This window comes from Poecilia formosa, unplaced genomic scaffold, assembly GCF_000485575.1.
Source record: "Poecilia formosa unplaced genomic scaffold, Poecilia_formosa-5.1.2 Scaffold222, whole genome shotgun sequence".
NCBI lineage: Eukaryota > Metazoa > Chordata > Actinopteri > Cyprinodontiformes > Poeciliidae > Poecilia > Poecilia formosa.
In genome coordinates this window covers 133,330-154,760 of record NW_006800161.1, presented here as the reverse complement: position 1 = coordinate 154,760, position 21,431 = coordinate 133,330, and the positions used below count along the sequence as shown (strand labels likewise).

The 21,431-nt window shown below is 38.0% G+C and overlaps 1 protein-coding gene across 1 annotated transcript in view; it reads right to left on the bottom strand.

Annotated features, from left to right (window-relative positions):
* gabrg3 (gamma-aminobutyric acid type A receptor subunit gamma3) overlaps nucleotides 1-21,431 on the bottom strand; it is a 40,207-nt gene that overhangs the window by 2,954 nt on the left and 15,822 nt on the right. Inside the window, exons 5-10 of the mRNA XM_007568419.2 lie at nucleotides 13,777-13,997; nucleotides 10,112-10,194; nucleotides 5,537-5,674; nucleotides 3,740-3,892; nucleotides 3,548-3,628; nucleotides 1,160-1,359 (exon numbers count right to left, since the gene is read on the bottom strand). Of these exons, the coding sequence (XP_007568481.1) occupies nucleotides 1,160-1,359; nucleotides 3,548-3,628; nucleotides 3,740-3,892; nucleotides 5,537-5,674; nucleotides 10,112-10,194; nucleotides 13,777-13,997 (876 nt within the window). The remainder of the gene's footprint in view (nucleotides 1-1,159; nucleotides 1,360-3,547; nucleotides 3,629-3,739; nucleotides 3,893-5,536; nucleotides 5,675-10,111; nucleotides 10,195-13,776; nucleotides 13,998-21,431) is intronic.

Genomic DNA, 21,431 nt, shown 5'->3' with positions numbered 1-21,431 from the left:
TAGTGAATCCCCAAAGGACGAGTCCTTACGGTCTGGACACCGACACAATGATAAATCACTACATGCACTAATGGCATGAAGCGGTACGGCGTAGACCTTGTGTCTCCTAAGTGGGCGAGGTTTCATTGTTGTAAAAGTGGGGCTGTCTGGGTGGATGACGGAGGAATTTGTGCTGTATGATGTTATAGGTGGAAGTCTGAGGTAAAAAATAAATGTCTAAATGAAATTTACGTTCTACTGGGAATATAGATTCATATTCCCCTTTGCCTTAGAAGTTCTCATCTTTGCAGAAATGTAGACTTTAAACTGAATGAATTTGCTCTGAATTAATTGAGCTTAATGACGGTATGACAACAAATGATTGTTACATTAAATTATAAACCAAAGACTTGCTGCTGATCCAAAAATGAATGTTGAATGTTTCTATTTCAACTTTCAATCTTTCATTACCTAATACATCAATTTATCCAATCACTGAATATTTATTTATTCATCATATTTTTTTTTGTAGAAATCAATTTTCACTTTGACAGTTTTACGTGATTTCCCTTTTCCCGATAGTTTTGTCGAGTTAATCTCAATAACTCAAACGACATGAATTTGAAGGATAGAATCAAACTCAACATAAACACCAAGCATCTCGCGATCTCGAAAAAACAAACTTTGGTTTTTTTATTATCTCGAGAAAATCGTCGGGAAATTAACTCAACAAAAACCGTTGGGAAAAAGTATGAGGAGAACATACTTTTTCAGCTTCTGTATTAAAGGGGATTTAGTTTAGTTTTTTTTTTGTTTTTGTCCTTAAAGCCAAATTTTGTTGATTGATTTTAAAAGCAATACAAAGATAGCACATCCAAGGGGGTTAGTGCTTTTTATAGACACTGTAGATCTTTTATATAATTAAATAAATTAATTTTTGTTTCAGCTCGGCGAATGGCTCCACCTAAGGAGAGGAGCCCTAACATTTGGGGCTTCAGTTATGCTGTAATTCTATTTTATATATATAAATCCCACTGTTGGGCTGTAACACCCACAACCTCTGGGGAGTCAAATTAAAGGGCGGATGCGTAAGTCACAAAGTCGTTTTAATCCTAGTTGGAAACCACAGAGTAAAAGCTTGACTGACACACATAGAGAATCTCGCTCAGGCCGAACGCACCAGCCTTTTAGGTTCCATGTAGCTCGGCCTCTGAATGCTGTATGAGTAGTAATTTAGCGTTGCGTACTCCATCAAGGCAGCAAAGACAAACAGGAAGCAAACGGTGACGAAAAGGTCCATGGCGGTGATGTAAGACACTCTGGGTAACGACGTCCTGGCCACACTACTCAGAGTGGTCATGGTGAGGACTGTGGTGATCCCTGAGAGAGCAAAAAGGAAAGAAATGCATTCAGTTGGAGCAAAATAACCTTTTTTTTTAAATTGAACAAAATCACAGTCCAAAGAGCTGAGTACCTTTTAAATGTACACCTTTTCAGATCGATCTGAGTTTCCGGCTGCGGTTATGATTAAAGAGCTGAAAACTGAAAGCCTTATAAACCTCGATAAGCTCGTATCGACGTACTTAATGAGAACGATTTTTAGTTTCTTATATTCAAGTTTTTCCATTCAAGAGTTTTAACGCCGGTCAGGATGGGAAAAAGTAAAACATCTGTTACTGTTTCACTGGCGTTCCCACGGTAACCATCTGGCATCTCGTACTTTTCCGTTATCCCTGGGCTGCCGCTGTGATTGCCCTCATCCTCCTTTCTGCGGCAAACATTTCAAGGTGTTGCCATAGCAGCAGGTAAACACCTGAGTAGCGTCCATGTTGACTGATTCCTTACAGGAAATTAATCATTTTCCTCAGTAAACCTGCGGACCTTGGTCATTTTATGCATTCACTGTCTTCCTCCTGAATGAGCCATTGAAATTGATGAACATCCTTTAAAGAGATTAGGATTTCTTTCCCACCTACAATACTGTCAGAAGAGTTGTGATAAAAACTAAATACGACATCGATTTAATAGTTTAGCCAGTCAGTTAGAGGTCTGGACTTTGACTGGGTCGTGACAACGCCTCTGTTATTTTGTTTTCCAGGCACTTAGCGGACCGGAGACCGCTCCAGAAGCAGGAAGCGGACTGTAGCGCAGGGCATTCTGGGTAAATACAACCAAAACAAACGCTAAGAGTCTAGTGCTAGCGGGAAAAAAGATGAAAGAGAAATCCTTACAAACACTAAAACCTGGTTAGAATTTGTGAAGAGGGAGGTTGCGCTCATGACTTCTTCAGAGGTTTCCGTGTCGTTACAATCAGGCGTCCCTACTGCAGCGCCACCACAGGCGAGGAGGTGGAACAGGTTTCTCTATTCTTGTGGATTATTTCACACACAGTGAAACACAGTAGCTGAAAATGTAGCAACTTCGTCCCCAACTGAACTGAATTTACCAGAATATTTTATAAAACGACGTTAGAGGCAACTTCTCACACCTGAGCTGGTACGCCAAACTTGAGATTTTCTCCTGGCAACTCTTCTAAGCAAACGGTGATATTTCAGTCTTTATCTGATGTAGACGTCAGAAACTTAAACGTTTATCATGCAAACTAAGTCTTATAGCGTCAGAGATGGAGCTCCTCCAGACATACACAGTCTGATCTGCGGGGAATTTACCAAAAAGATTGCCAGCCAGCTATCTTAAATGTTTTCCACTTAAATATTTCCTCAGCGTCCAACGATAGACATCAAATAGATTGAAGAATGTCTTATAACCCTTCCAGGATTGATGGGCAGCAACAATTTCTTCTCCAAGCCGTTTTGCTAATGTTTTTCCTGCTGGCATTTTGTCAACACACACCTGTACGCTGCAGAAACTCCTGCTGGTATGGAGTCGGTCACACTTGTTGATGATTATTTAATTGAGTGCATCCAATTAGCAGCACCTGGATGCTAATTTGTCTCTTATATCCCAGGATGGCACCAAGGTTTCCCCTTCATTTTTTCCCAGTTTTCCCAGTGTAATATAATGATGGAACCACAGCATCGAGGCAAAACACAACATACAGACGCTGGTACTGGCTAATGGAGCAAACAACAGAGATCAAATTCAATTCAAGAATACTTTAACGATCCCAAACGGAAACTAAATGTTGTTGTAGCTCGTGTTAATCCAAACTCTTCAAAGCGCTATTGCAGATGGTGATGGCTGCTGGCAGGACCGAGCTCTTGTATTATGGCGAATAATAATAATAAATACGATCACACATAAACTCATCTTTTGAAAACACACTGAAAAAAGCAAAACAGACGATTCATCTTAAGTATATTGTGTTAACTGGTCACGAGTAATCAAATTAAAAAGTACTTTTATTATTTCATTTAGGTTGTTATGTTAAACAAACGTAAATAAAGTAACTTTGACAAACTTACTTTGATTTGATTTTATGACAGAAATTAACTTTTTTTTTTTTAATTGGAGCTCCATTTCCTTTTCTCAGTGCAGTTGCAGATGAGCGTAGAAATTAATTATATGATTAATAAAGTCAATAGTGAAGAAAAGTAAAATCATTTACCTTTATAAGTGCCAGTGGTCTGCACAACAACAGAAAGAGCATGCACAGAAATAAAAACGGCACAACACGACAGAAGCAGCGCTAGAAAAAAACAAATTAATTGGAAAAAGGTAAAGTGATATGAGATGATGAGTAAAATGCTAATCAACAAAATGTAGAAATTTTGCACTTATGTTCTGAAATATAAATGACCTAGAGCTGTTCTGGCCGGAGTGGCGTCCTTTTTGATCCAGAAGGAAACCCAGGAGAGAACCACGGTGAGGATGCAGGGGATGTAGGTCTGGATGGTGAAGTAGCCCATCCTTCTGCTCAGGTCAAAGTACACCGTCATCACCACGTAGTCACCTGAGGTTACAAATATTATGGCAATTACCAAAAACATAAAAAAAGGAGCAAATTACACACGCTGAAAGTCGAGCAGTAGAGTTGAGTACTGAGTCGCATCAGGAAAACCTTCCCTGTAACAAACCAAACACAGATTTTCTTACTGTTTGTGTTAATCCAAACCATTTATATGAATCTTGTCATTTCCGTTCCACATGCTGCTGCTGCAGCTTCCAGACGTGTCGTTCTGATTGTGCAGATTGCTTGTTTTTCCTAATGGAAAACGTGAGCAATGTCCGGCGCTGTGTCCAGAAATGCGGCGCCCTAATAGAAAAGCATGTTGCGCCCAGTGTGTTGATCCACTGTGAACGCCAAAACACCACAGAGCAGATTAAGACATGAGGATCCTGCAGAGTCACCGGATCAGAGCTGTGTCTTGAGAAAGAAATAAGCTCAGCAACAGGAAACAAAAGGGAATTTTGATGTGTGTTACTAATTATGCGCTCCTGTTTGAAATATGAATGTTTTTTTTCAAGGATGTGTCCACTATCCACAACCTTTTCAGATTATTTTTAACTTTTTACATTTAAGCCCTTTAGTGGTCAAATAATCGTCAGGCTGGTTTAACTTGTAGTTTAACTTCCATAAACTACAGAGTTAAATGTAAAGAAAGGAGATGCCAGGTCGTTGTTTCCCTCCGGCATCGGGGTCTTTCTGCACAGAAACCAAAACTAAAGACTAAAAAAGTGCGACAGGTGAATGACAGTAAATGTGTGGTCAGAAGGTTTTGGATCAGGGTTTTACAGAGCCGTCATTTAAATCTTTAAACTGTTAAGAAATGGATTCAGAGGGAAAGAAAATATGCACAACACTTTAAGATTTGTGTGAAAATAAAATGAGAGGAAATTTCAGATAGTCTGAACACAGAATTATGTCTAGCAAGAGATGGCTCTATTTTAGCATGCTTAAAAAAAACCTTACTGCATCTTTGCTAAAGTCTTATTTTCATATGTTACTTCTTGTCTGTTTTTCTTCTCGAGTCTTATGTACATAATTTTTCTTTGTCTTTTTGTCAACAACATAAACAATACTCTACAATGGCAAAGGAGCAAATGAAAATCAGACAACAACTAAAAGCACATCATGATTCATGTCATTCAGGGTCAGACAGAAATAAACTTGATGCAGCCACTTTCTAATTTAGTTAACTTTAAAGTATTTACACATGAATGGAAGTCTACTGAGAAACCACTGAATTATCTGCAGCGTTAGATTAAATGTGAAGCTCAAAATTTCATCACTACGTTCAAACTTGTTTTATTTTCGTCTCTTCAAAACCAAGAAGAGAAAAACACCGGCGACATGAACATTTTATAGTCTGACCATTTTTATGCAGTTCTTTAGACACCAATTGTTTTTTGTTAAAAGGTGAATATTGTGCAAAATTTTTAAATTAAGCTCTTTTCATTTTATTTGACATACAGTTCTGAAAGTGAACCATTCATGCTAGTCTTATCTCCTTCATATATTTGGTTTATATATATCTATGCAGACATTTCTGCTCATAAATCTTTACAACTTGAAGGAGCGTTTTGGTGTTCAGATGGGACCATCGTCTCATGCGTGTCCACAAAACGACTCCAGGTCGTAAGCGTCGGCCTTTACCCGCCGTCGTCTTTATGACGTCCGTTGTGTTTCTGAGGCCCATGAAGTCGAACTGGTACAGACGCCAGGACTTCTGGTCGGCCGCCTCCACTGAGTTCTTCCTCCACTTGTAAATCATCTCGTCTTGCGAGTATCCGTCTGGAATTACACAGAATTGCACATCCTAATGATCGATCCCCCACAAACACACACACACACAGACAGAACTGGGGCCACCCAGAGCTACATTTGTCTTGAGCTGGAGGCTGGCTTAATGAAAAGCCCAGCCTGGAATGAAGACAACAAGGAGAAGAAAAGTGAGTTAAATGAAAGCTTTGGCTCAGTAACGTGGCGAGTCGTTGTTGGTCTTGTTGTGGGCTCAAACTTTGCACAACGCGAACCGAGCCTTGGGAGGGTTTTTACAATCAGTCATTGCAAGTTAATGTTGGGGTTTCTTTGCCAAACTCCTACTGGAGATATTATCATCTCCAATAGAATCACTGACTGAATTATAATCCTGCTTGATAGTGATTTAACGTAATCAATTTTAAATAAACAATGTGAATTGTTGGGAAAATGGTCCTCTAATCGGTCATAATTCATCAGCTAATCCCCATTTAACGCCAACTATTTGATTAAATCAAACACAACCTCATCGCTACACTCACTGCATGATTGGTTTGGATATTCAGCAGGTCATTTGCATAATGATCGGTTCATGAGAATACTCCTGATTTATAAGTCAAAAAAATTCAGACGACGTAATCATCAGGACCAAACGTCACGTTCACACGTCTCGTCTCGTCTGATTGTACCTCTCTGGAATCAAAGAGAGTTGACAAGACGATCACAGTCCCTTCAGAAGGCGACTCGTTCTCCTCAAACTGGGTCAAACACAGAAAACACACTCTCTACTCTGCACTAGCACTCAAAGGTGAACACACACCTGTTAAAAATTACAGGCTTTTAAGATTGATGAAATGTTCACCCGCATATATTATTTCAAACCTTTTTCCTCCAGTAATGCAGATATATCTTAAACTGAACAACAACAAAAATCTATGAGAGGGAAGAAATCTAAAAAAAAAAACCTAAAAGAGCTGCTTTGATAAAATGTGCAAAAATGAACACTTTGAAAACCCAGATTTATTCTTAATCAGTTTTAATCTGCCATCAAATTTACTGGATCCAATTCATTTGTCATAGACTTCAGTGGGATCATTTAGACCATGTCTTACTGTGCGTTCACACCAAGCGCGTTCTGCGCGTCAAGAGCGTCAAGAGCGTCCAGCGGAAAACAATGGCTAAAGCTGACGCGCCCTTCACATGACCTTTGAACGTAAGCCAGACGCGCGAAACGCTCGGCGTAGAGCAAAACGTCAAGCGTCTGCATTCAAAGTGAAAAGGAATCGAACTGGAAGCGTCGGATGCGTTTGGCGTGAACGCACCATTACAGTGAGGATCAAAATGATCTCATATTAAAAGAATAAAATAAAATAAAATAAAAAACTAAATGCATTACTTATTTATACTGTGGCTCAACATATAGGCAGTCATCTGTAATTGGAGAAAATATGGGACAATAGTGACATTTCAAAGAACCACTGAAATGCAGCCTGGCAGCACCAAGTAAACAAAAAGGCCTGAAATCATTCACCGATCTGAGAAACTCAAGAACAGATGAGAAACAAAGTCACTGACATCTATCAGCTTTGACAGTTAAAAAACCATCTCAAGCTCAATTCAAGAGTTTTATCCCTTTAAATATCCGTCAAAAATACACAACAGAGGCATCTGTAAACCATTTATTTTTATTAATAAAAAAATTGCTGAGATTAGGTATCAATTTAGAAAAGTAGCTTTTATAGTATCCCTACTTGGAGCAGCCTTTGCTTTAGATGTGATTTTTAAACACGTCTTCGTCTCTTTTGTCTCTCCACATTAACATGAAGTATCTGTGTGGCATCCTGATTGTTCCAGAGCCCGACAGGTACGGCGGCTCCAAAAATAAATAAAACTTTTTCCAAACAAGAAGAGAGACATCACCATGGAAACGTGCGGACTGATCTTCGGGTAAGGAAATGCGTCTAATGGATCTCAGCGGGATGTTTCCACAGACGAGGCAGTCCAGCAAGTACGTTTTAAGCCCTAATAGGCTTCATGGGGCGCAATCACACCGAATGGCTCTCTGATGCCACAAGATGACACATTATCCACACCTCACGCCTCATTTTCAGCCCCGCACTCCTTTCTTCAAAGCAGCGCTGAGATCGCCGTCAGATGGACGGGAGAGCCTTTAAGAAGCTGAGCAGCAAAACACAGGAAGTAAACAATCATGTCACAGAAGGCGACAGCGGTGGACGGAGAATGAGACACAATCACAGAGCACACAGTAAGGACACTGCATCAAAGTCTGGGTTTTTATGATGCATTTAAATGTGGATATTTAATTATTTCTCAGAAATTTAGGTGATATAAATAAATATTAAGAACTTAAGGGATTTTTTTAGAATTACATTTTGTATTCTTATAAAAAACAAAAAAAGTAAATCTTCAGACAAGTGAAAAGATAAAAAAGAAAAAAAAAATTCCAAGTCTTTCTGTACAAGCAAGTTCAGTCTGAAAGCAGAAAACAAGATGGTGAAAAATGTCTCCAGAAACCTGAAAATTTACACATGGGATATTGTAGGAAGTTCTTGCTATTTGTTATTTAGAAATTATTTCTGAGTCTAACAAATATGCAATGATATCTAATGATGATAATAATCATCATTACCATGTATGAACACGTTATTCAGATTGCTGATGCTGGAATCAAATCCACAACTTTCTAGCTCAAAGATTTCTTAGAGTTAGAGTTAGAAGATTCACTGCATTTTTTTGTAGCCATCAACAAGATCCAGGCATAATCCTGGCTGATATTTTACCGGCCTTTGTGTCCAAAATGGCTCGATTTAAATTGGTTGGTTTCCTGCCACAGATTCGGCTTTTCATCATGACCCATAAATTTTGAAAAAGGGGTTGAAAAGGCAATTCCAGAATTTTAATGTAGTCCTGCTTTATTCATTATGAATTCAGGGAAGCAGCCAAATGAGATGAACACTACCAATCCTGATTATACATATATTATGTACCGGTGTGTGTGTGTGTGTGTGTGTGTGTGTGTGTGTATATATATATATATATATAATGGTCAAAATGATGCATACACACAATAAAATAACCTCAAATTCAATTCTGTTTTTGAAAACCATTAAAGTTGCTTGTTGTATTATTGTACTATAATATAATTCAGTGATCCTGAATCTAAATCCACTTTGTGTTTAGTTAAATACATATTTCCTTTAGGGTTATAGATCAATAAATGCTATATATGTTATCCGAGCATTCATAAAATCTCCCAGTGACGGCTTGCAGATAAAGCACCTCCTGTGCTGCTTTTGACAAATGAACAGTAGTGGCTGAGCGCAGCGTTTGGATCTCCATAGGGCTGGCAGCACAGTGATCCATCTTATTCTGCCAGGTGGGTGAAAGCATCTGTTCTCTGGAAGATTTAAAGGGGCGGTATTATGTCTTTTCCAGGCACATAGTGCCATTTTATAGAAAAATCAAGTAACAGTGGTTATAAAAAGGTTACATATTGAATATTACTTAAAAGAAATTTGACTTCCTAATTAAACATCTTAAAATCGGTGCCTCTGCTTCTTAAAAGCTCCTTCTCTTTCTGAAACTCCGCCTTCAGGAAGTCATCACAACATGGCTCCTCTATTAGCTCTTTAATAACGTTTTTTTTTTTTTACCCGTGTTGCTTTGTGAAGTGGCTCCTATAATGGACTCAGCAGATGCTCAGTTCCAGCAGGTGTTTGCTAATTGCTGCTGGCTAGTCTGAAGGAGCTGAGTAAGGCCTGCTCTGTGAGGCAAAAGCTCAATAGCTGGGAAACGGTCGCTTCGAGGAGGAGTTTCGTCTTGAAAGCGTCACAAGGTCCGATCAGGCGTTTTGTACAGCTGAATGGTTGCCATGGTAGATTTCTCAAACATCCATGAAATAATCAAGGCAACACTCCTGGTGTGTTTTTGATGAGGGAATGACATTATAACATGATGTAAAGCTAAAAAAAAATCAATTTCACAGAATACTGCTCCTTCAGAGAAGTGGGGACGATTTTTATGAAAGCCTGCTAGTTTGTATAGACACAACACATGCACACTTTCTGCTGTTTTTGTCATACAAAAAGTCATGTCAAGTATAGTGATATTTAGTTTAAAATAGTAAAATATCAAAGTTTAGAAAGAATATTGTCACCTCACTAAAATAATGGCCTTAGTCTTTTTTTTTTTGCCAAAAGTTATTTTGGCAAAAAAAAAAAAAAAAAAAAGAAGTCACCAGGTCTTTCTTGTTCAAAGATGATTTAGGCAACAACAACAACAAAACACTTTTTGCAAAAACTGATTTAAGCCATTATTATTTAAGCAATCTAGATATTGACATGCAGTCTGTATAACACACCGATGGTTTTAAAGTGTACTGAGTCCTTGCAGCTGTAAATTAAGACGTTAAGGATTTATTAAAGCGCCACCTAACAAGGTGTTACTCACAGCTGGAGAAGATGAGCGGGCACGAGTGTTCATCCATTGGAAAGTTGTGCAGCTGCAGCTGGCACTCAGCATTTATAGTTAACCTGAAAAAAACAACAACAGGGAAAGCAGAACCTCAGTTCATTAGAAACCTTTCTTGATAATGGCATAAAGACAAAACAAACAACAAAAATTTTGCATGAATAAACATGGGTGCCATGGTGGCCATTTAAGTCCATATTTATCCATTTTGCATTTTATACGGAAAAACTTCCAGAACATGTAAACCTTTGGTTAGAGTCATTTGTAACCCCAATCAAATAACCTTGGTTGAAAGACATTTTTTTCTATCATTCATATTCCCTTAATTTTGAGTGAAACAAGGACACAAAATAAAACACTGGACAATAAAAATTATGGAAAACAATTTATGACAAAATGATAAAAACTGAGAATGTGTGGTGGCAACGAAGTGCAAACAATCATTGGCATGATTTGCTTCTAAAACAGACAGGAAGTATCAGACATTATTCTCTAAAAACACAGTTTGTGGCATAAAGTAACATAAAGCTAGCATGCTACTGACCTTCCATTACACTGGTCAGCAGCCAAAAAAATTCTCTGTCATGTTTCAGGGTCATTTTGATGTGGTGGATCCAAAAGTCACATTGGTTTTGGTCAATCAGGTTAACTTTCTGAGCTATGGAGCAACATGAGCATCAAAATGCATGACCTGTTGTCACATCTGGATCGATTTCCTGAGGATCAATGAGTAATGAGCAGGAGGAGAGACTCCATCAGGACAGAAAGGAGACGGAGGATTTTACACAATGAAGACGTGCTGTTCAATTTACATGTACTTTCACTTATCAGGGTTTATTATTCCATTTACAGAAATCCAAGTTTGTAACATTTAAATACACTCTGTTAGAAAAAAAAAGTTTTTCTCCTAAAACCTTTTTTTGGTTGAGAAGTATTAACAGAAATGAACTGATAATGTCACAAAAATGTAACCAATTTAGTCAGAAGATCAGATTTCTCTAAATCAGGTGAGGTTGCATTTAGTCCAGATTGTCTGGACCTCCTTATGATCATGACAGCAGCCTGCCTCCTCTCACATCAAACACAACCAGAATCAAAATGGACAGCATGAAAGGAAGTAAGTAGATTCTCAAGCATGAGGCGTATTTCCCTGATGTGGCTTTCTCCACTTTGTTAGAAAGGATGCTGGATAAAAGCAGCAAATGTAAAGCCTAGGGAAGGACACATAGGAGTTGTTTAAAATAAGTTTCTTCTTCTACTTCTTTTTCTGCTTTTCCTTTCGGGGGTCGCCACAGCAAATCATCCGTCTCCATTTAGTCTCTTCCTCTGCATCCTTTACCCTCACACCATCTACCTTTATCTTCTCTTTCACTACATCTTCTTGCCTTCTCCAACCTCAGCATCCTTCTGCTGATGTAATCACAGTCTGTCCTCTGAACATGCCCAAACCATCTTACTCTGGCCTCTCTGACTTTATCTCCAAAACATTGGACATGAGCTGTCCCTCTGATGAACTCGTTCCCCAACCTTATCCGTTACATCCACGTCGCTCCCAAAGAGAACCTGAACGTCCTGAAATCTGCAGCCTCCGCTTATTTCTGCCTCTTGTCTCTGCCACCGTCTCTAAGTCAGACAACATCACTGGTCTCACATCTGCAGTTTTATGCAAATTTAGCAACAATAACTTGTCATTTGTCACCCGTACAACTTATCAGTGAAAACATCAGAAAAGCTTCCTGCTATGTTAGTGAAATCCTTCCTTTCAAAGAATAAATGTGTGAAATGTGTTCTCAGATCAATCAGGCTGAGGATGGATTCAGTTAGAATCAAAATATGTAAATTGCAATAAATGATCTGCTGGTGTTGTGTCAACCCTCCAGACCTCTCAGGTCTTCAGGTCTTCTGCTTCTGGTTCTGCACCCACAGAACCAGAAGCAGCATTCAGCTTCTATGCACCACAAATCTGGAACAAACTTCCAGAAAACTGGAAAACTGACCGAAAGGAGCACCGATGACACAGCCAAATTTGCAGTACCGTAATCCCACCACACGTTGAGCTATCTGAAAAATTCCAACGGTTTCTGAAAGGGGAGCCGTTGTGCTTTCCAGCTGATATCAGGTTACTACGGTAATTAATCTGAGGGGCGACTCTTTTAAGCTATTTTCAGTAAATTATGAAAATAGCTTGGTAGATATTGAAAGTTCCAGTTGTTATGAGCAAATATATTTACTCACAGGATATTTAAAGAACAGCGTACAATTAAAATAAGCAAAAATATCCCATAATTACTTATTTCACCTTAGGGTAATGTAAATTCTTTTTTTAAGTTGTATGAACAACATTTCTGATTTGATATTGAATTTTATTAAATATCACAATAAATTATACTCAGAAACATTTAGTGTGAACAGGACATTTAAAACATTAACATTTTCCCTAAAACCACAAGAGTCAGATACATGTAACGCACTTCCATCTCAGGATACAAAAACATGCCACTAAGGACTCTGGGTAATAGTTTCCACTCCTTTTTTTTTTTTTTTTTTTTTTTTTTTTTTAAGTGCTAACTTAAAAACTCTAGTTTATTCAACTCTTGGAGGTTTGACAAAATTGATAACAAGTTAAGACAACTTACTACTGTAAGTTTATCTTTCACAAACTCAGACATTTAGGTTTAAAATGTAAAACTTGCTAAAGTCATTTGACTTAAAGAGCAGAAGATGGTAGACACACAGTGTAGGCAGGAAATAAACAAAGCGTATGTTTTCTTTTTTTTTCTGGACTATCAGTTCAAAGCCTTCATCTCTGAGCAGAAATCTGAACTTGGTGATCATCATCCCAGAGAAAGTCCATATAATGCTAACAAGATGGCTAACAGTTAGCTTTCTGGGGAGAAAGTCTTCCCATCTTCACACACCTGCTATTTTAAAGCTACTTTACAGAGAAAGGGCTCACATCTCACATGTCCAGATCTTACTTGTAGAGATAAGATACAATGTTGGAAAAAAACAAAACCCATGTCAACCACAAACTATCAAGCAGGTGGAAGTAAACACAAATTCATGCCTGGAGTAGAAACCACTTTCTCCCCCTCTTGACTTGTCTAGAGGTAGCCGTGCGATTCAATCTTTCAATACCAAAGTTTTCAACAGAGAAAAAAAACAACCAGGAGCAAATATTTCCTCGTTGAAGTCTTCCTCATTCTGCCAGCGGACGTTTATCTTGAGGAAAACTACGAGGTAAGCAGCCAAGTCAACAACAGAATATTTCCTTACACAGACTGTCAAATGAAATCCATTAAAGCGTCACCTGATGATATCTGAGGACGGCAGCTCAGATGCTTTCAGTCCTATCTGACGATTTGACATAAACAACGGCTTGAGCATCAAAACAGACCGGCGTCAAGCTTTCCCCAATACGACTCAAAGCTTTACCTGCTGCCAAAGGAGCTCCAATCACTCATCAATCCGAATCTGCCCGTCCATCTCCACAAAAATTGTGATAAATTATTAAATGTTCAGAAGTGCTTTATAAGCACTAAAGTTCAGTTTCAGACTCAAGAGTTTGATTTCACCAATCATTTTCTTTCTGTATAACACAGCAATACTTTTTTTTTTTTTTCCGGCCAGATTACTGTCATTACCTTAAGGTGTAAAGTATTTTTCCGTCGTTCCATATCCTGAGCAGCTGGTTCGGCATTGTGATCCAATGGGAGTCTGCGGTCTTGGAGTTTCTAAAGATGGTGTCCGGCAGCCAAATGAGTCCAACCATGTTGCTGTTCAAGGTCAGTATTTTCATTGTGCTGTTGTATCTGAGGCGGCTGTCTGTCCACGTCTGGGCGAAGATGATGTCAATTTGGTACTCCTGTCAAAAAAAGAAGCGGAAAGGAGCACATAAAAATCTTCCATTGAAAAACTTCTTAAATGCTTTGTCTTAGCAACACAGAACACAAGCTACCTTCCAATTATAGTATTGTGTGTTTGAGAAATATTTCTCTATGCGATCCATCAATCTCAGCTTTGACTGGTCGAAGTGTTTATCATTTTCCTTGTTGGTTGCTCTTTCTGTCAGCTCATTCGTTTCTATGCTAAGTGTAGCCTCTCCAGGTCTAGGGATCTTTTAAGTCCCGGTTTGTTTTTTTGCTTTTGCTGACAGAAATGAAAAAGGTTGAACAAAAGAGAAAATAAAATGTGAGAAACACGCCACAATTAATCATTCATGCTAGATTTGTCTCTTAGCCCAGGAGATTGTAAAAAGAGTGCATCAGATGACTTATGATTGATGTGACCCAGAGCCTTGCAAAGGTATTCATAACTCTTCAACTTAGTTTTTTTTTTTTTTTTACAACAACAAACTTCAATGTACTTTGCTGGAATTGTATTTGACAGATCAACACAAAATAGTGGGTAAGAAAACAATAAATAATTTGAGAAGCATGGTGTTTGTAATCAGACCTCAGAGTTAAAAGTTTCTGGAAATATGATTTCACTGTAAGGCCTTTCAGGTAATTCTTTGCTGACTTTGTTCAGCTGGAGACAGAAAATGTTGCCTGTTTTTCTTTTTTTTTTTGAAAACTCAGTCAGATTGGATGGAGCAACCAAGTGATTGCTAATTTTTTGTGCCAACATATGAATATGTTCGATTCTGAACAACTCCATTGTAGCTCTGGCTGTACGTTCTTTGTCCTGCTAGATTAATAATAATAATAATAGTAATAATAATAATAATAATAATAATTTCTGCCCAAGTGTTTTGCACTGTCCATCAAGTTTTCATCCAGGATAGTATTTAGATCCATCAATCTTCATATCGACTTTCACCAACTTCCCCATCCCCAAGAGGAGTGTCTGCCATCGCCATGCTTCATCTGATAAGGGTTTCTTTAAGGTAATCATTATTTTTTTTCTTAAACAAAAAACAGGGTGAAGAAGAGATTAAAAAAAAGATAGAAACAAGTTGTAAACACAGCAGAAATACCACAACTTGCTAGCTGCTAGCTAATTTGGTATGCTAATGATACCAAAATTAGCATCTTCTCCGTAGCTTTCAGCCTAAAACAAAACATTTTTTCACTCTTTTGGAGGCATTTGATCATTTAAAAAATCTAAGAAATTATTTTTTTTGTCTTAAGAATATAATCTGTAAAAATGATGAGGAAACATGACTTTGATCATTTTACACTGAGCAGATATTCTTAGCTTGCTGTGTCGTTACATCCCTAGTAAATATACATTTGTGCATTCACCCATATTTTCATAACTTTAAACACGATTTAACTTCATTGGGATTCGAAAACATGGATGGGAATCCTGTAGGTCATGGCATGTTACTGGGCTAAGTGGAGCTAAGTGGAGCAGCTGCTAGCCGTGGCAGAAAAACACCCGACGCAGCCTTAGCAACAGTTGAGTAGCTTGGGTCATTTCTGGCAACAATTCACAGAAGGATGTACAGCATAATTAAAATAATGATGTCTTCCTCTCTCCTTCCCGCCTACGCATTTGAATTCAGCTGCCACCACCTGAAATGTTTTGACCTTATGCACAGTAGCTGGAATGGCTCACCAATTAGAATAAAGTCTACATTCACTGAGCCCGGCGTGTGGGTCATGACCTTTAATTGTTTCGCACTTAGGGGGGGAAAAAAATGTAAGAATTTTATGGCTGTGAAATAAAATTGTTGCAGATAAACTCATTTAAAAATAATTTGAGGTGACTGTATCGACTCTGACAAGTAAATCTTATCTAAGGCATTTGTTGTTGTTTTTTTTGCAAAGCTGCGTAATTAATTTCACATTAGAAGGTGTTTTCATTATGAAGCATTATGATCCTTTACTGCCCTTCCTTGTGCTGATTCTAGTCTGTATAGGAGGCATTGCTGTAAATAATTTCAACTGTTCACTTTCAATTATTATGGAGAATGTTTCTGTAAAGTCTGCTGATGTGGAGGTTCTGCTAAACCGAAAGATCCTCCTGTGGAAAACAAAAGGACAGATGATTTAAAGAAAACGACTGATTTATGCTAACAAACGCAACAGTAAAGAAAAAAAGGAGGGATTTGACCCAAATAATAGAGACATGGATTAAATTGGTCATTACAACAAATGTAGAGTTCTACACAATAGCCATAGATTCGTACATTTCACACATCTGAGCTACAAATAATCCGATACTGTAAATCCACAGGCATGTTATTGTTAAACTCGTTCTCAGACACACTTCAAAATGGAATATATGTAAACATCAGTCTAACCTAAATTCAAGCAAGTGTGAGGATTTGTGCAGCGTCCAGTTCGTGTTTGTAAGTCAGCTGGTCACAATGCCAAACAACACCAACAGTGGCTAACACAGCAAGAAAACTATATCTGTGTATTTTCAGCACTGGGACAATGTGTTAGACTTACATTATCTATGTTTTCTAAAACATTAGCAATTTTCTGGTGTTGGTTTCGTGTAGCCCAAAAGTTGGATGTCATTTGGAGCATTGGGTTGTTATTGTAACTATTTTGACTACCTTCGAAAAGCAAAGCTACTGTTAAACATTAAACAACACACACAAGGTTCACATCAAACAAATATTAATATCAGATACCCAGAGATTTTAAATGATCACTGACATTGATTGTGGGGGCAAAAGCTACTAAAACCAATTTGACCAAATATGTGAAACACCCTCTTTGATAAATTATGTAATAACTGTGATTAATCAAGGTTTGATTAAATTCCACCAGTAAAGCACCAGCCCTAATTACTTTCACACCTCTAAAGTCAGGAAATCATTTAAATAGAACCTGTGGGACAACACGAAGTAGGCTAAAATATCTCAAAATGATCAAAAGAAATTCAAGCAGTAAAGTCATTTGCATCTGCCAGTCTTAAGCAGATTACAAAACCACTTCTAAAGCTTTAGGACTCCACAGCGAGAGCCGTTATCTACAACTAGAGAAAACATGGAGCAGTGGAGAGCCTCCCATGAGTGATCTACCAAAAATACTTCTAGAGCACAGCAACGACTCAACCAGGGGGCCACAAATAAAAACATCATCTAAAGCACAGCAGGCCTCACTTAGCTCAAAGTCAGACTTCATAATTCAATAATAGGAAAGAGACAATGGGGAAAAAATGGGAGAATCACAAGGAAAAAAACCCCCCCGTTAGTAATCAAACAGGACTCAAAATCTTGCCTCACATTTGCTATAAAACATCCTGATGACCCCCAAGATCACCAAGGTGTTTTATAGCAAGAGCACAACCTGGAGCTGTTTGGATAAAAACTCTCTAATGAGGCTGGAAAGAACTAATTATGCAAATAGGTGGACCATATACCATATAAAAGACTTATGGACTGTTATTGAAAGTGATTGATGACAGTTGCTGTTGCTAAGGGTGACAAAAGTAGTTACAGGTTTGTGGGGTCATTACATTTTAACACAGGGTTTTCTCCCCCTGAATAAATTAAATTACAATTATAAAAAAAACAGCTTTTTGATTTTACTCTATTCAATGTGAAAATTTGATTAGTGATTTGAAACATTGAAGTGATCAGTTGAAAACGACGTTACGAGCTCTATGCAGACAGCAGACATCAATCGATTGTCCTATTCCAGTTTTTTTGTCATGACATGTTACAAACAGTAAGCAGGTATAAAAAGTTGTTAAAATCTGAGTCAACTTCTGTTGCAATGAACTGGACGGTCAAAGTAACTGCTCTCAGTCTGATTTGACCTGCTGAAGATTTTTTGTTGTTCTTCCATAAGTTCTAGGTTTGAACGTCTAATCGTGCTGTATTTACATCTATTTGTCAAACAGCTGACATCAAGGAAGCTTTACCACATCGACTCCTCTCATCCAAATATGTTGGCAAATTTCTTGTAGCATGTTGTAGCAACGTTACGGTCAATCACTCACATCAAATTAAGTTAAAATGGCCACCTGCTTCGCAACAATGCTCTCTATTGACAATCACGACTTTTTAAAGAAGCCTTTATTATAATTTTTCAATCTCTTCTAAAGCTCAACAAAAACATCAAGTCAGACTTTTGTATTGATAAGAAAAGTTTAGGTGTTTAATCGCATACAAAGCACCCGATAGAGACAGTACGTTAAAACCCAATCTGTTGCTTCCTCTTTCACTGCCCCAATTTTCTGTCGATTCTCTACTGACGTAGCTTATAAAAATAACATATCTAAGGTAAAGTATCTAAATCTATCATTTCCTCCTGTCAGTCTGACTGCTAAGTGGAGTCACAGTTAGAAGTTTTAGGCTAATGGGGACATATATCTGCCATTACAGCTGGAATCATGTGACCAGATGGGAGAATCAATCAGGAGAGAAAATCTGCTGCTCATAGCTTCATGTCGACTTTGATGTAAGAAGAATTTTAAGAGTTTTATCCGTTGCTTAAATTGAGTAGAAGATGGATAAAAAAAAAAAAACAATGGCTGGAAGATGCAGTCAAGTTGTGGAGCAGTGTGGGGGGGAGACCGTCCAGACGGAGGACGACGCTGCTGGGGGGGCAACTGGAAAACTCAGGGTTTATGAGGCAAACGAGCAGACATGAAATCTGCTGACAGACTAGTCCACTAAAACAAGTAACTCCTTCTTAAGGACATTTCAGATTTAAAGAGAAAAAATACATCACACATCGTCTCACTCTACCCTGGGTCTGACCACGTTTCATCCGCATCGCAACCTCCCCCTTCATGACATAAATGGAGAGTATTGTGTGTTTTCCAGCCACATCATGCTATCAGGATAGTGAACAGTCAAGTAACTCTGTTACCTTCAGTTGATATAAAAATTATTATACGTCATATCTGACTTAAAAGAAATTTGACTTTCCAATTTAATGCCTTGAAATTGGGCCTCTGTCTCTTTAAGAAGCTCCGCCTTCCATTATGCTGTTTACAAACGTTCTCAGGAGCTTTGGACCGAGAAGTAGGGCGTCTGAAGAGCTCAGATGCTCAGTTCCACCAGGTGTTTGCTAATTGCTGCTGGCTAGTCTGAAGGGGTCGAGTGGGGGAGTTGCAGGAGAGGCCTGCTCTGTGACGCAGAAGTTCAGCTGGAGACTGAAGGTCCACAGAGGAGCTTTGAGTAAACCGGCGGTGCTTTGTATGAGCAGACGTTTGGCTCCCTAAAATGGTTGCCAGCAGACATGGATGAAAGAAACAAAGCAACAAACAGTCCAGGTATGTTTTAACATAACATTATAACATGATTTTTAAAAAAAAGGCAATTTTACATAAAACCTTCATTCATTCCTTGGCGTTCGCCACTTTTCCATGTTTTCTGTATTTGTGGATAATGTCTCTGGCTGTTGTTAGCTTGAGTAACAAACCCTTGGAATTAGTTTTTTAACCATCTAGACTGAACACAGGTTATTGACTTTATTTCTAATCTGTTCTTGAATTTCCTTTTAGATATATTTATTTTTCTTTTAACCCACCTCAACTTACCAGAAAGTGTCTATTTAATTGATTTCCTGATTTTAACTACTGGGCATTGATCAGGAGTTAGAGTGGCTTGTAAAATTGAACCAAAAACTGGTTAATCATGGTTATTTTATGATTTAACAATGGGGATGGGCAGATTTGTTCCCTGTGATAAATGATATCACCTTTCGAAAACTGTTTTTTAGACAAAGCTAGTTTTTAGCTTTGTCTATCAAAATTAACATCTTAAACATCTAAGAAAAAAACAGACACAAATGTTCACACCTGTGATTTGAATATATAGTGGAGACATTCTAGAAAATGTCAGATTACATTTTCATATAATCTCATATATTTATTATCTAAGAACTCAGACAAGTTGTGCACCACAGAGAATCTTTTGTTGGTTTATTTGTAGCTTTTTCAAATTGTTTTGTAAACAATAAATAGAGAAAGTGCAATTTCACATTCTGAAAAATAGACAACAAAAATCAAGGGAATTATTTTTTTTAATTCAATTTTATTTTAAATTTTCCCTTTTAAATTGTTTTTTTTTTTTTTTTTTTGTTTCACATGGAGCTCTTTGCCCTGCACCAGGTTCTGTTCTGTAAGTGGGGCAGAGCGTACATCTCCTCTGCAGTGAGCTGCCACACTGATTATGCAGGGAGATGTGGGGACACAGTGCATACTGTATATGTGCCGTCCTTTGGGAAATCTTGTCATGCTCCTTTGCTGAATCCGAGTCTCTCCTTGAGCCCCAAAAGGTTAGAATGTAAGAGAGGATGAGAAGAGGGATTCACATGGTGGGACCGACAGATCGGAGCACTAGAGTTCTGCAAAGGTTGGAAGTGAAGTGCTTAGAAACATGTTTTGGTTTTAAAATGATTGAAGACTGAAACTGGAAGAAAAAGGTAAAATTGTGGAGGATGAACACACAGCAGTCAAATGTTTGGTGAGACCTCATCTGTTTGTAGCCTGTTAACTGTAGCTTTGTGATACAACGATTCACATCTGAAAGGTCAGAGAAATAAAAACAGAACAAACTTCCTGTTTTAGCCGAGTTAAAACAGGAAGCAAGGCAAATCCCCACCCTGTAAGAACGCTACACCTGCTCAACTTTACTTTGTGCAGCATTCAGCTTCTATGCACAGCAAATCTGGAACAAACTTTCAGAAACCTGCAAAACTGCTGAAACCTTTGATCAATATGTTCTTAACATTGACCAACATATTTGATCTATGTTTGCTTAAAGATTTTGATGATGGCATTTGACAAAACGTTGTGTCTAATGTTTGTTTCATAATTCAGGGTTTCGCCCAGTGCATTATCAGCCTGGCGGGCCACCAGGCTTTACTTGTTCCCCCACCAGGCATAGCATTACCTATTTAAGTTTATTTTTAAATGTTTGCATTTAAAAAAATGTAAACAGTTGGACACCAACTTAATGAATTAATCCTTGTAAAATAATTAAGAGAAGACAAGTTGGCAGGGAAAGATCAGAGAATCAGTCAATAGAGTGGTAAAAAGAAAGCTGTTGCTGACAGTCCAGATATTTATTTATGAAATAAAAAAAATAAAACCCTGAATCATTTTCCTTCAACTTCACAATTATACAAGACCTATTGATGGTCTGTCACATAAAATCCCTATAGAATAAATGTAAGATTGTGGCTGTGGTGTTATCTCTAAACATGGATACACCTTTATCAACCACTCATACAGGTTTTGATATGAAGATGAGCAAAAATTTGCAGACACCAACTGCAACAGCCGCCTATGTGGATGCACAGAATGTCGAGTATTTATAGAAAACTATAAGTGAGATTAAAAACCATGTTCTTGCAAAACAAAACAAGAGTCTCTGTGTATT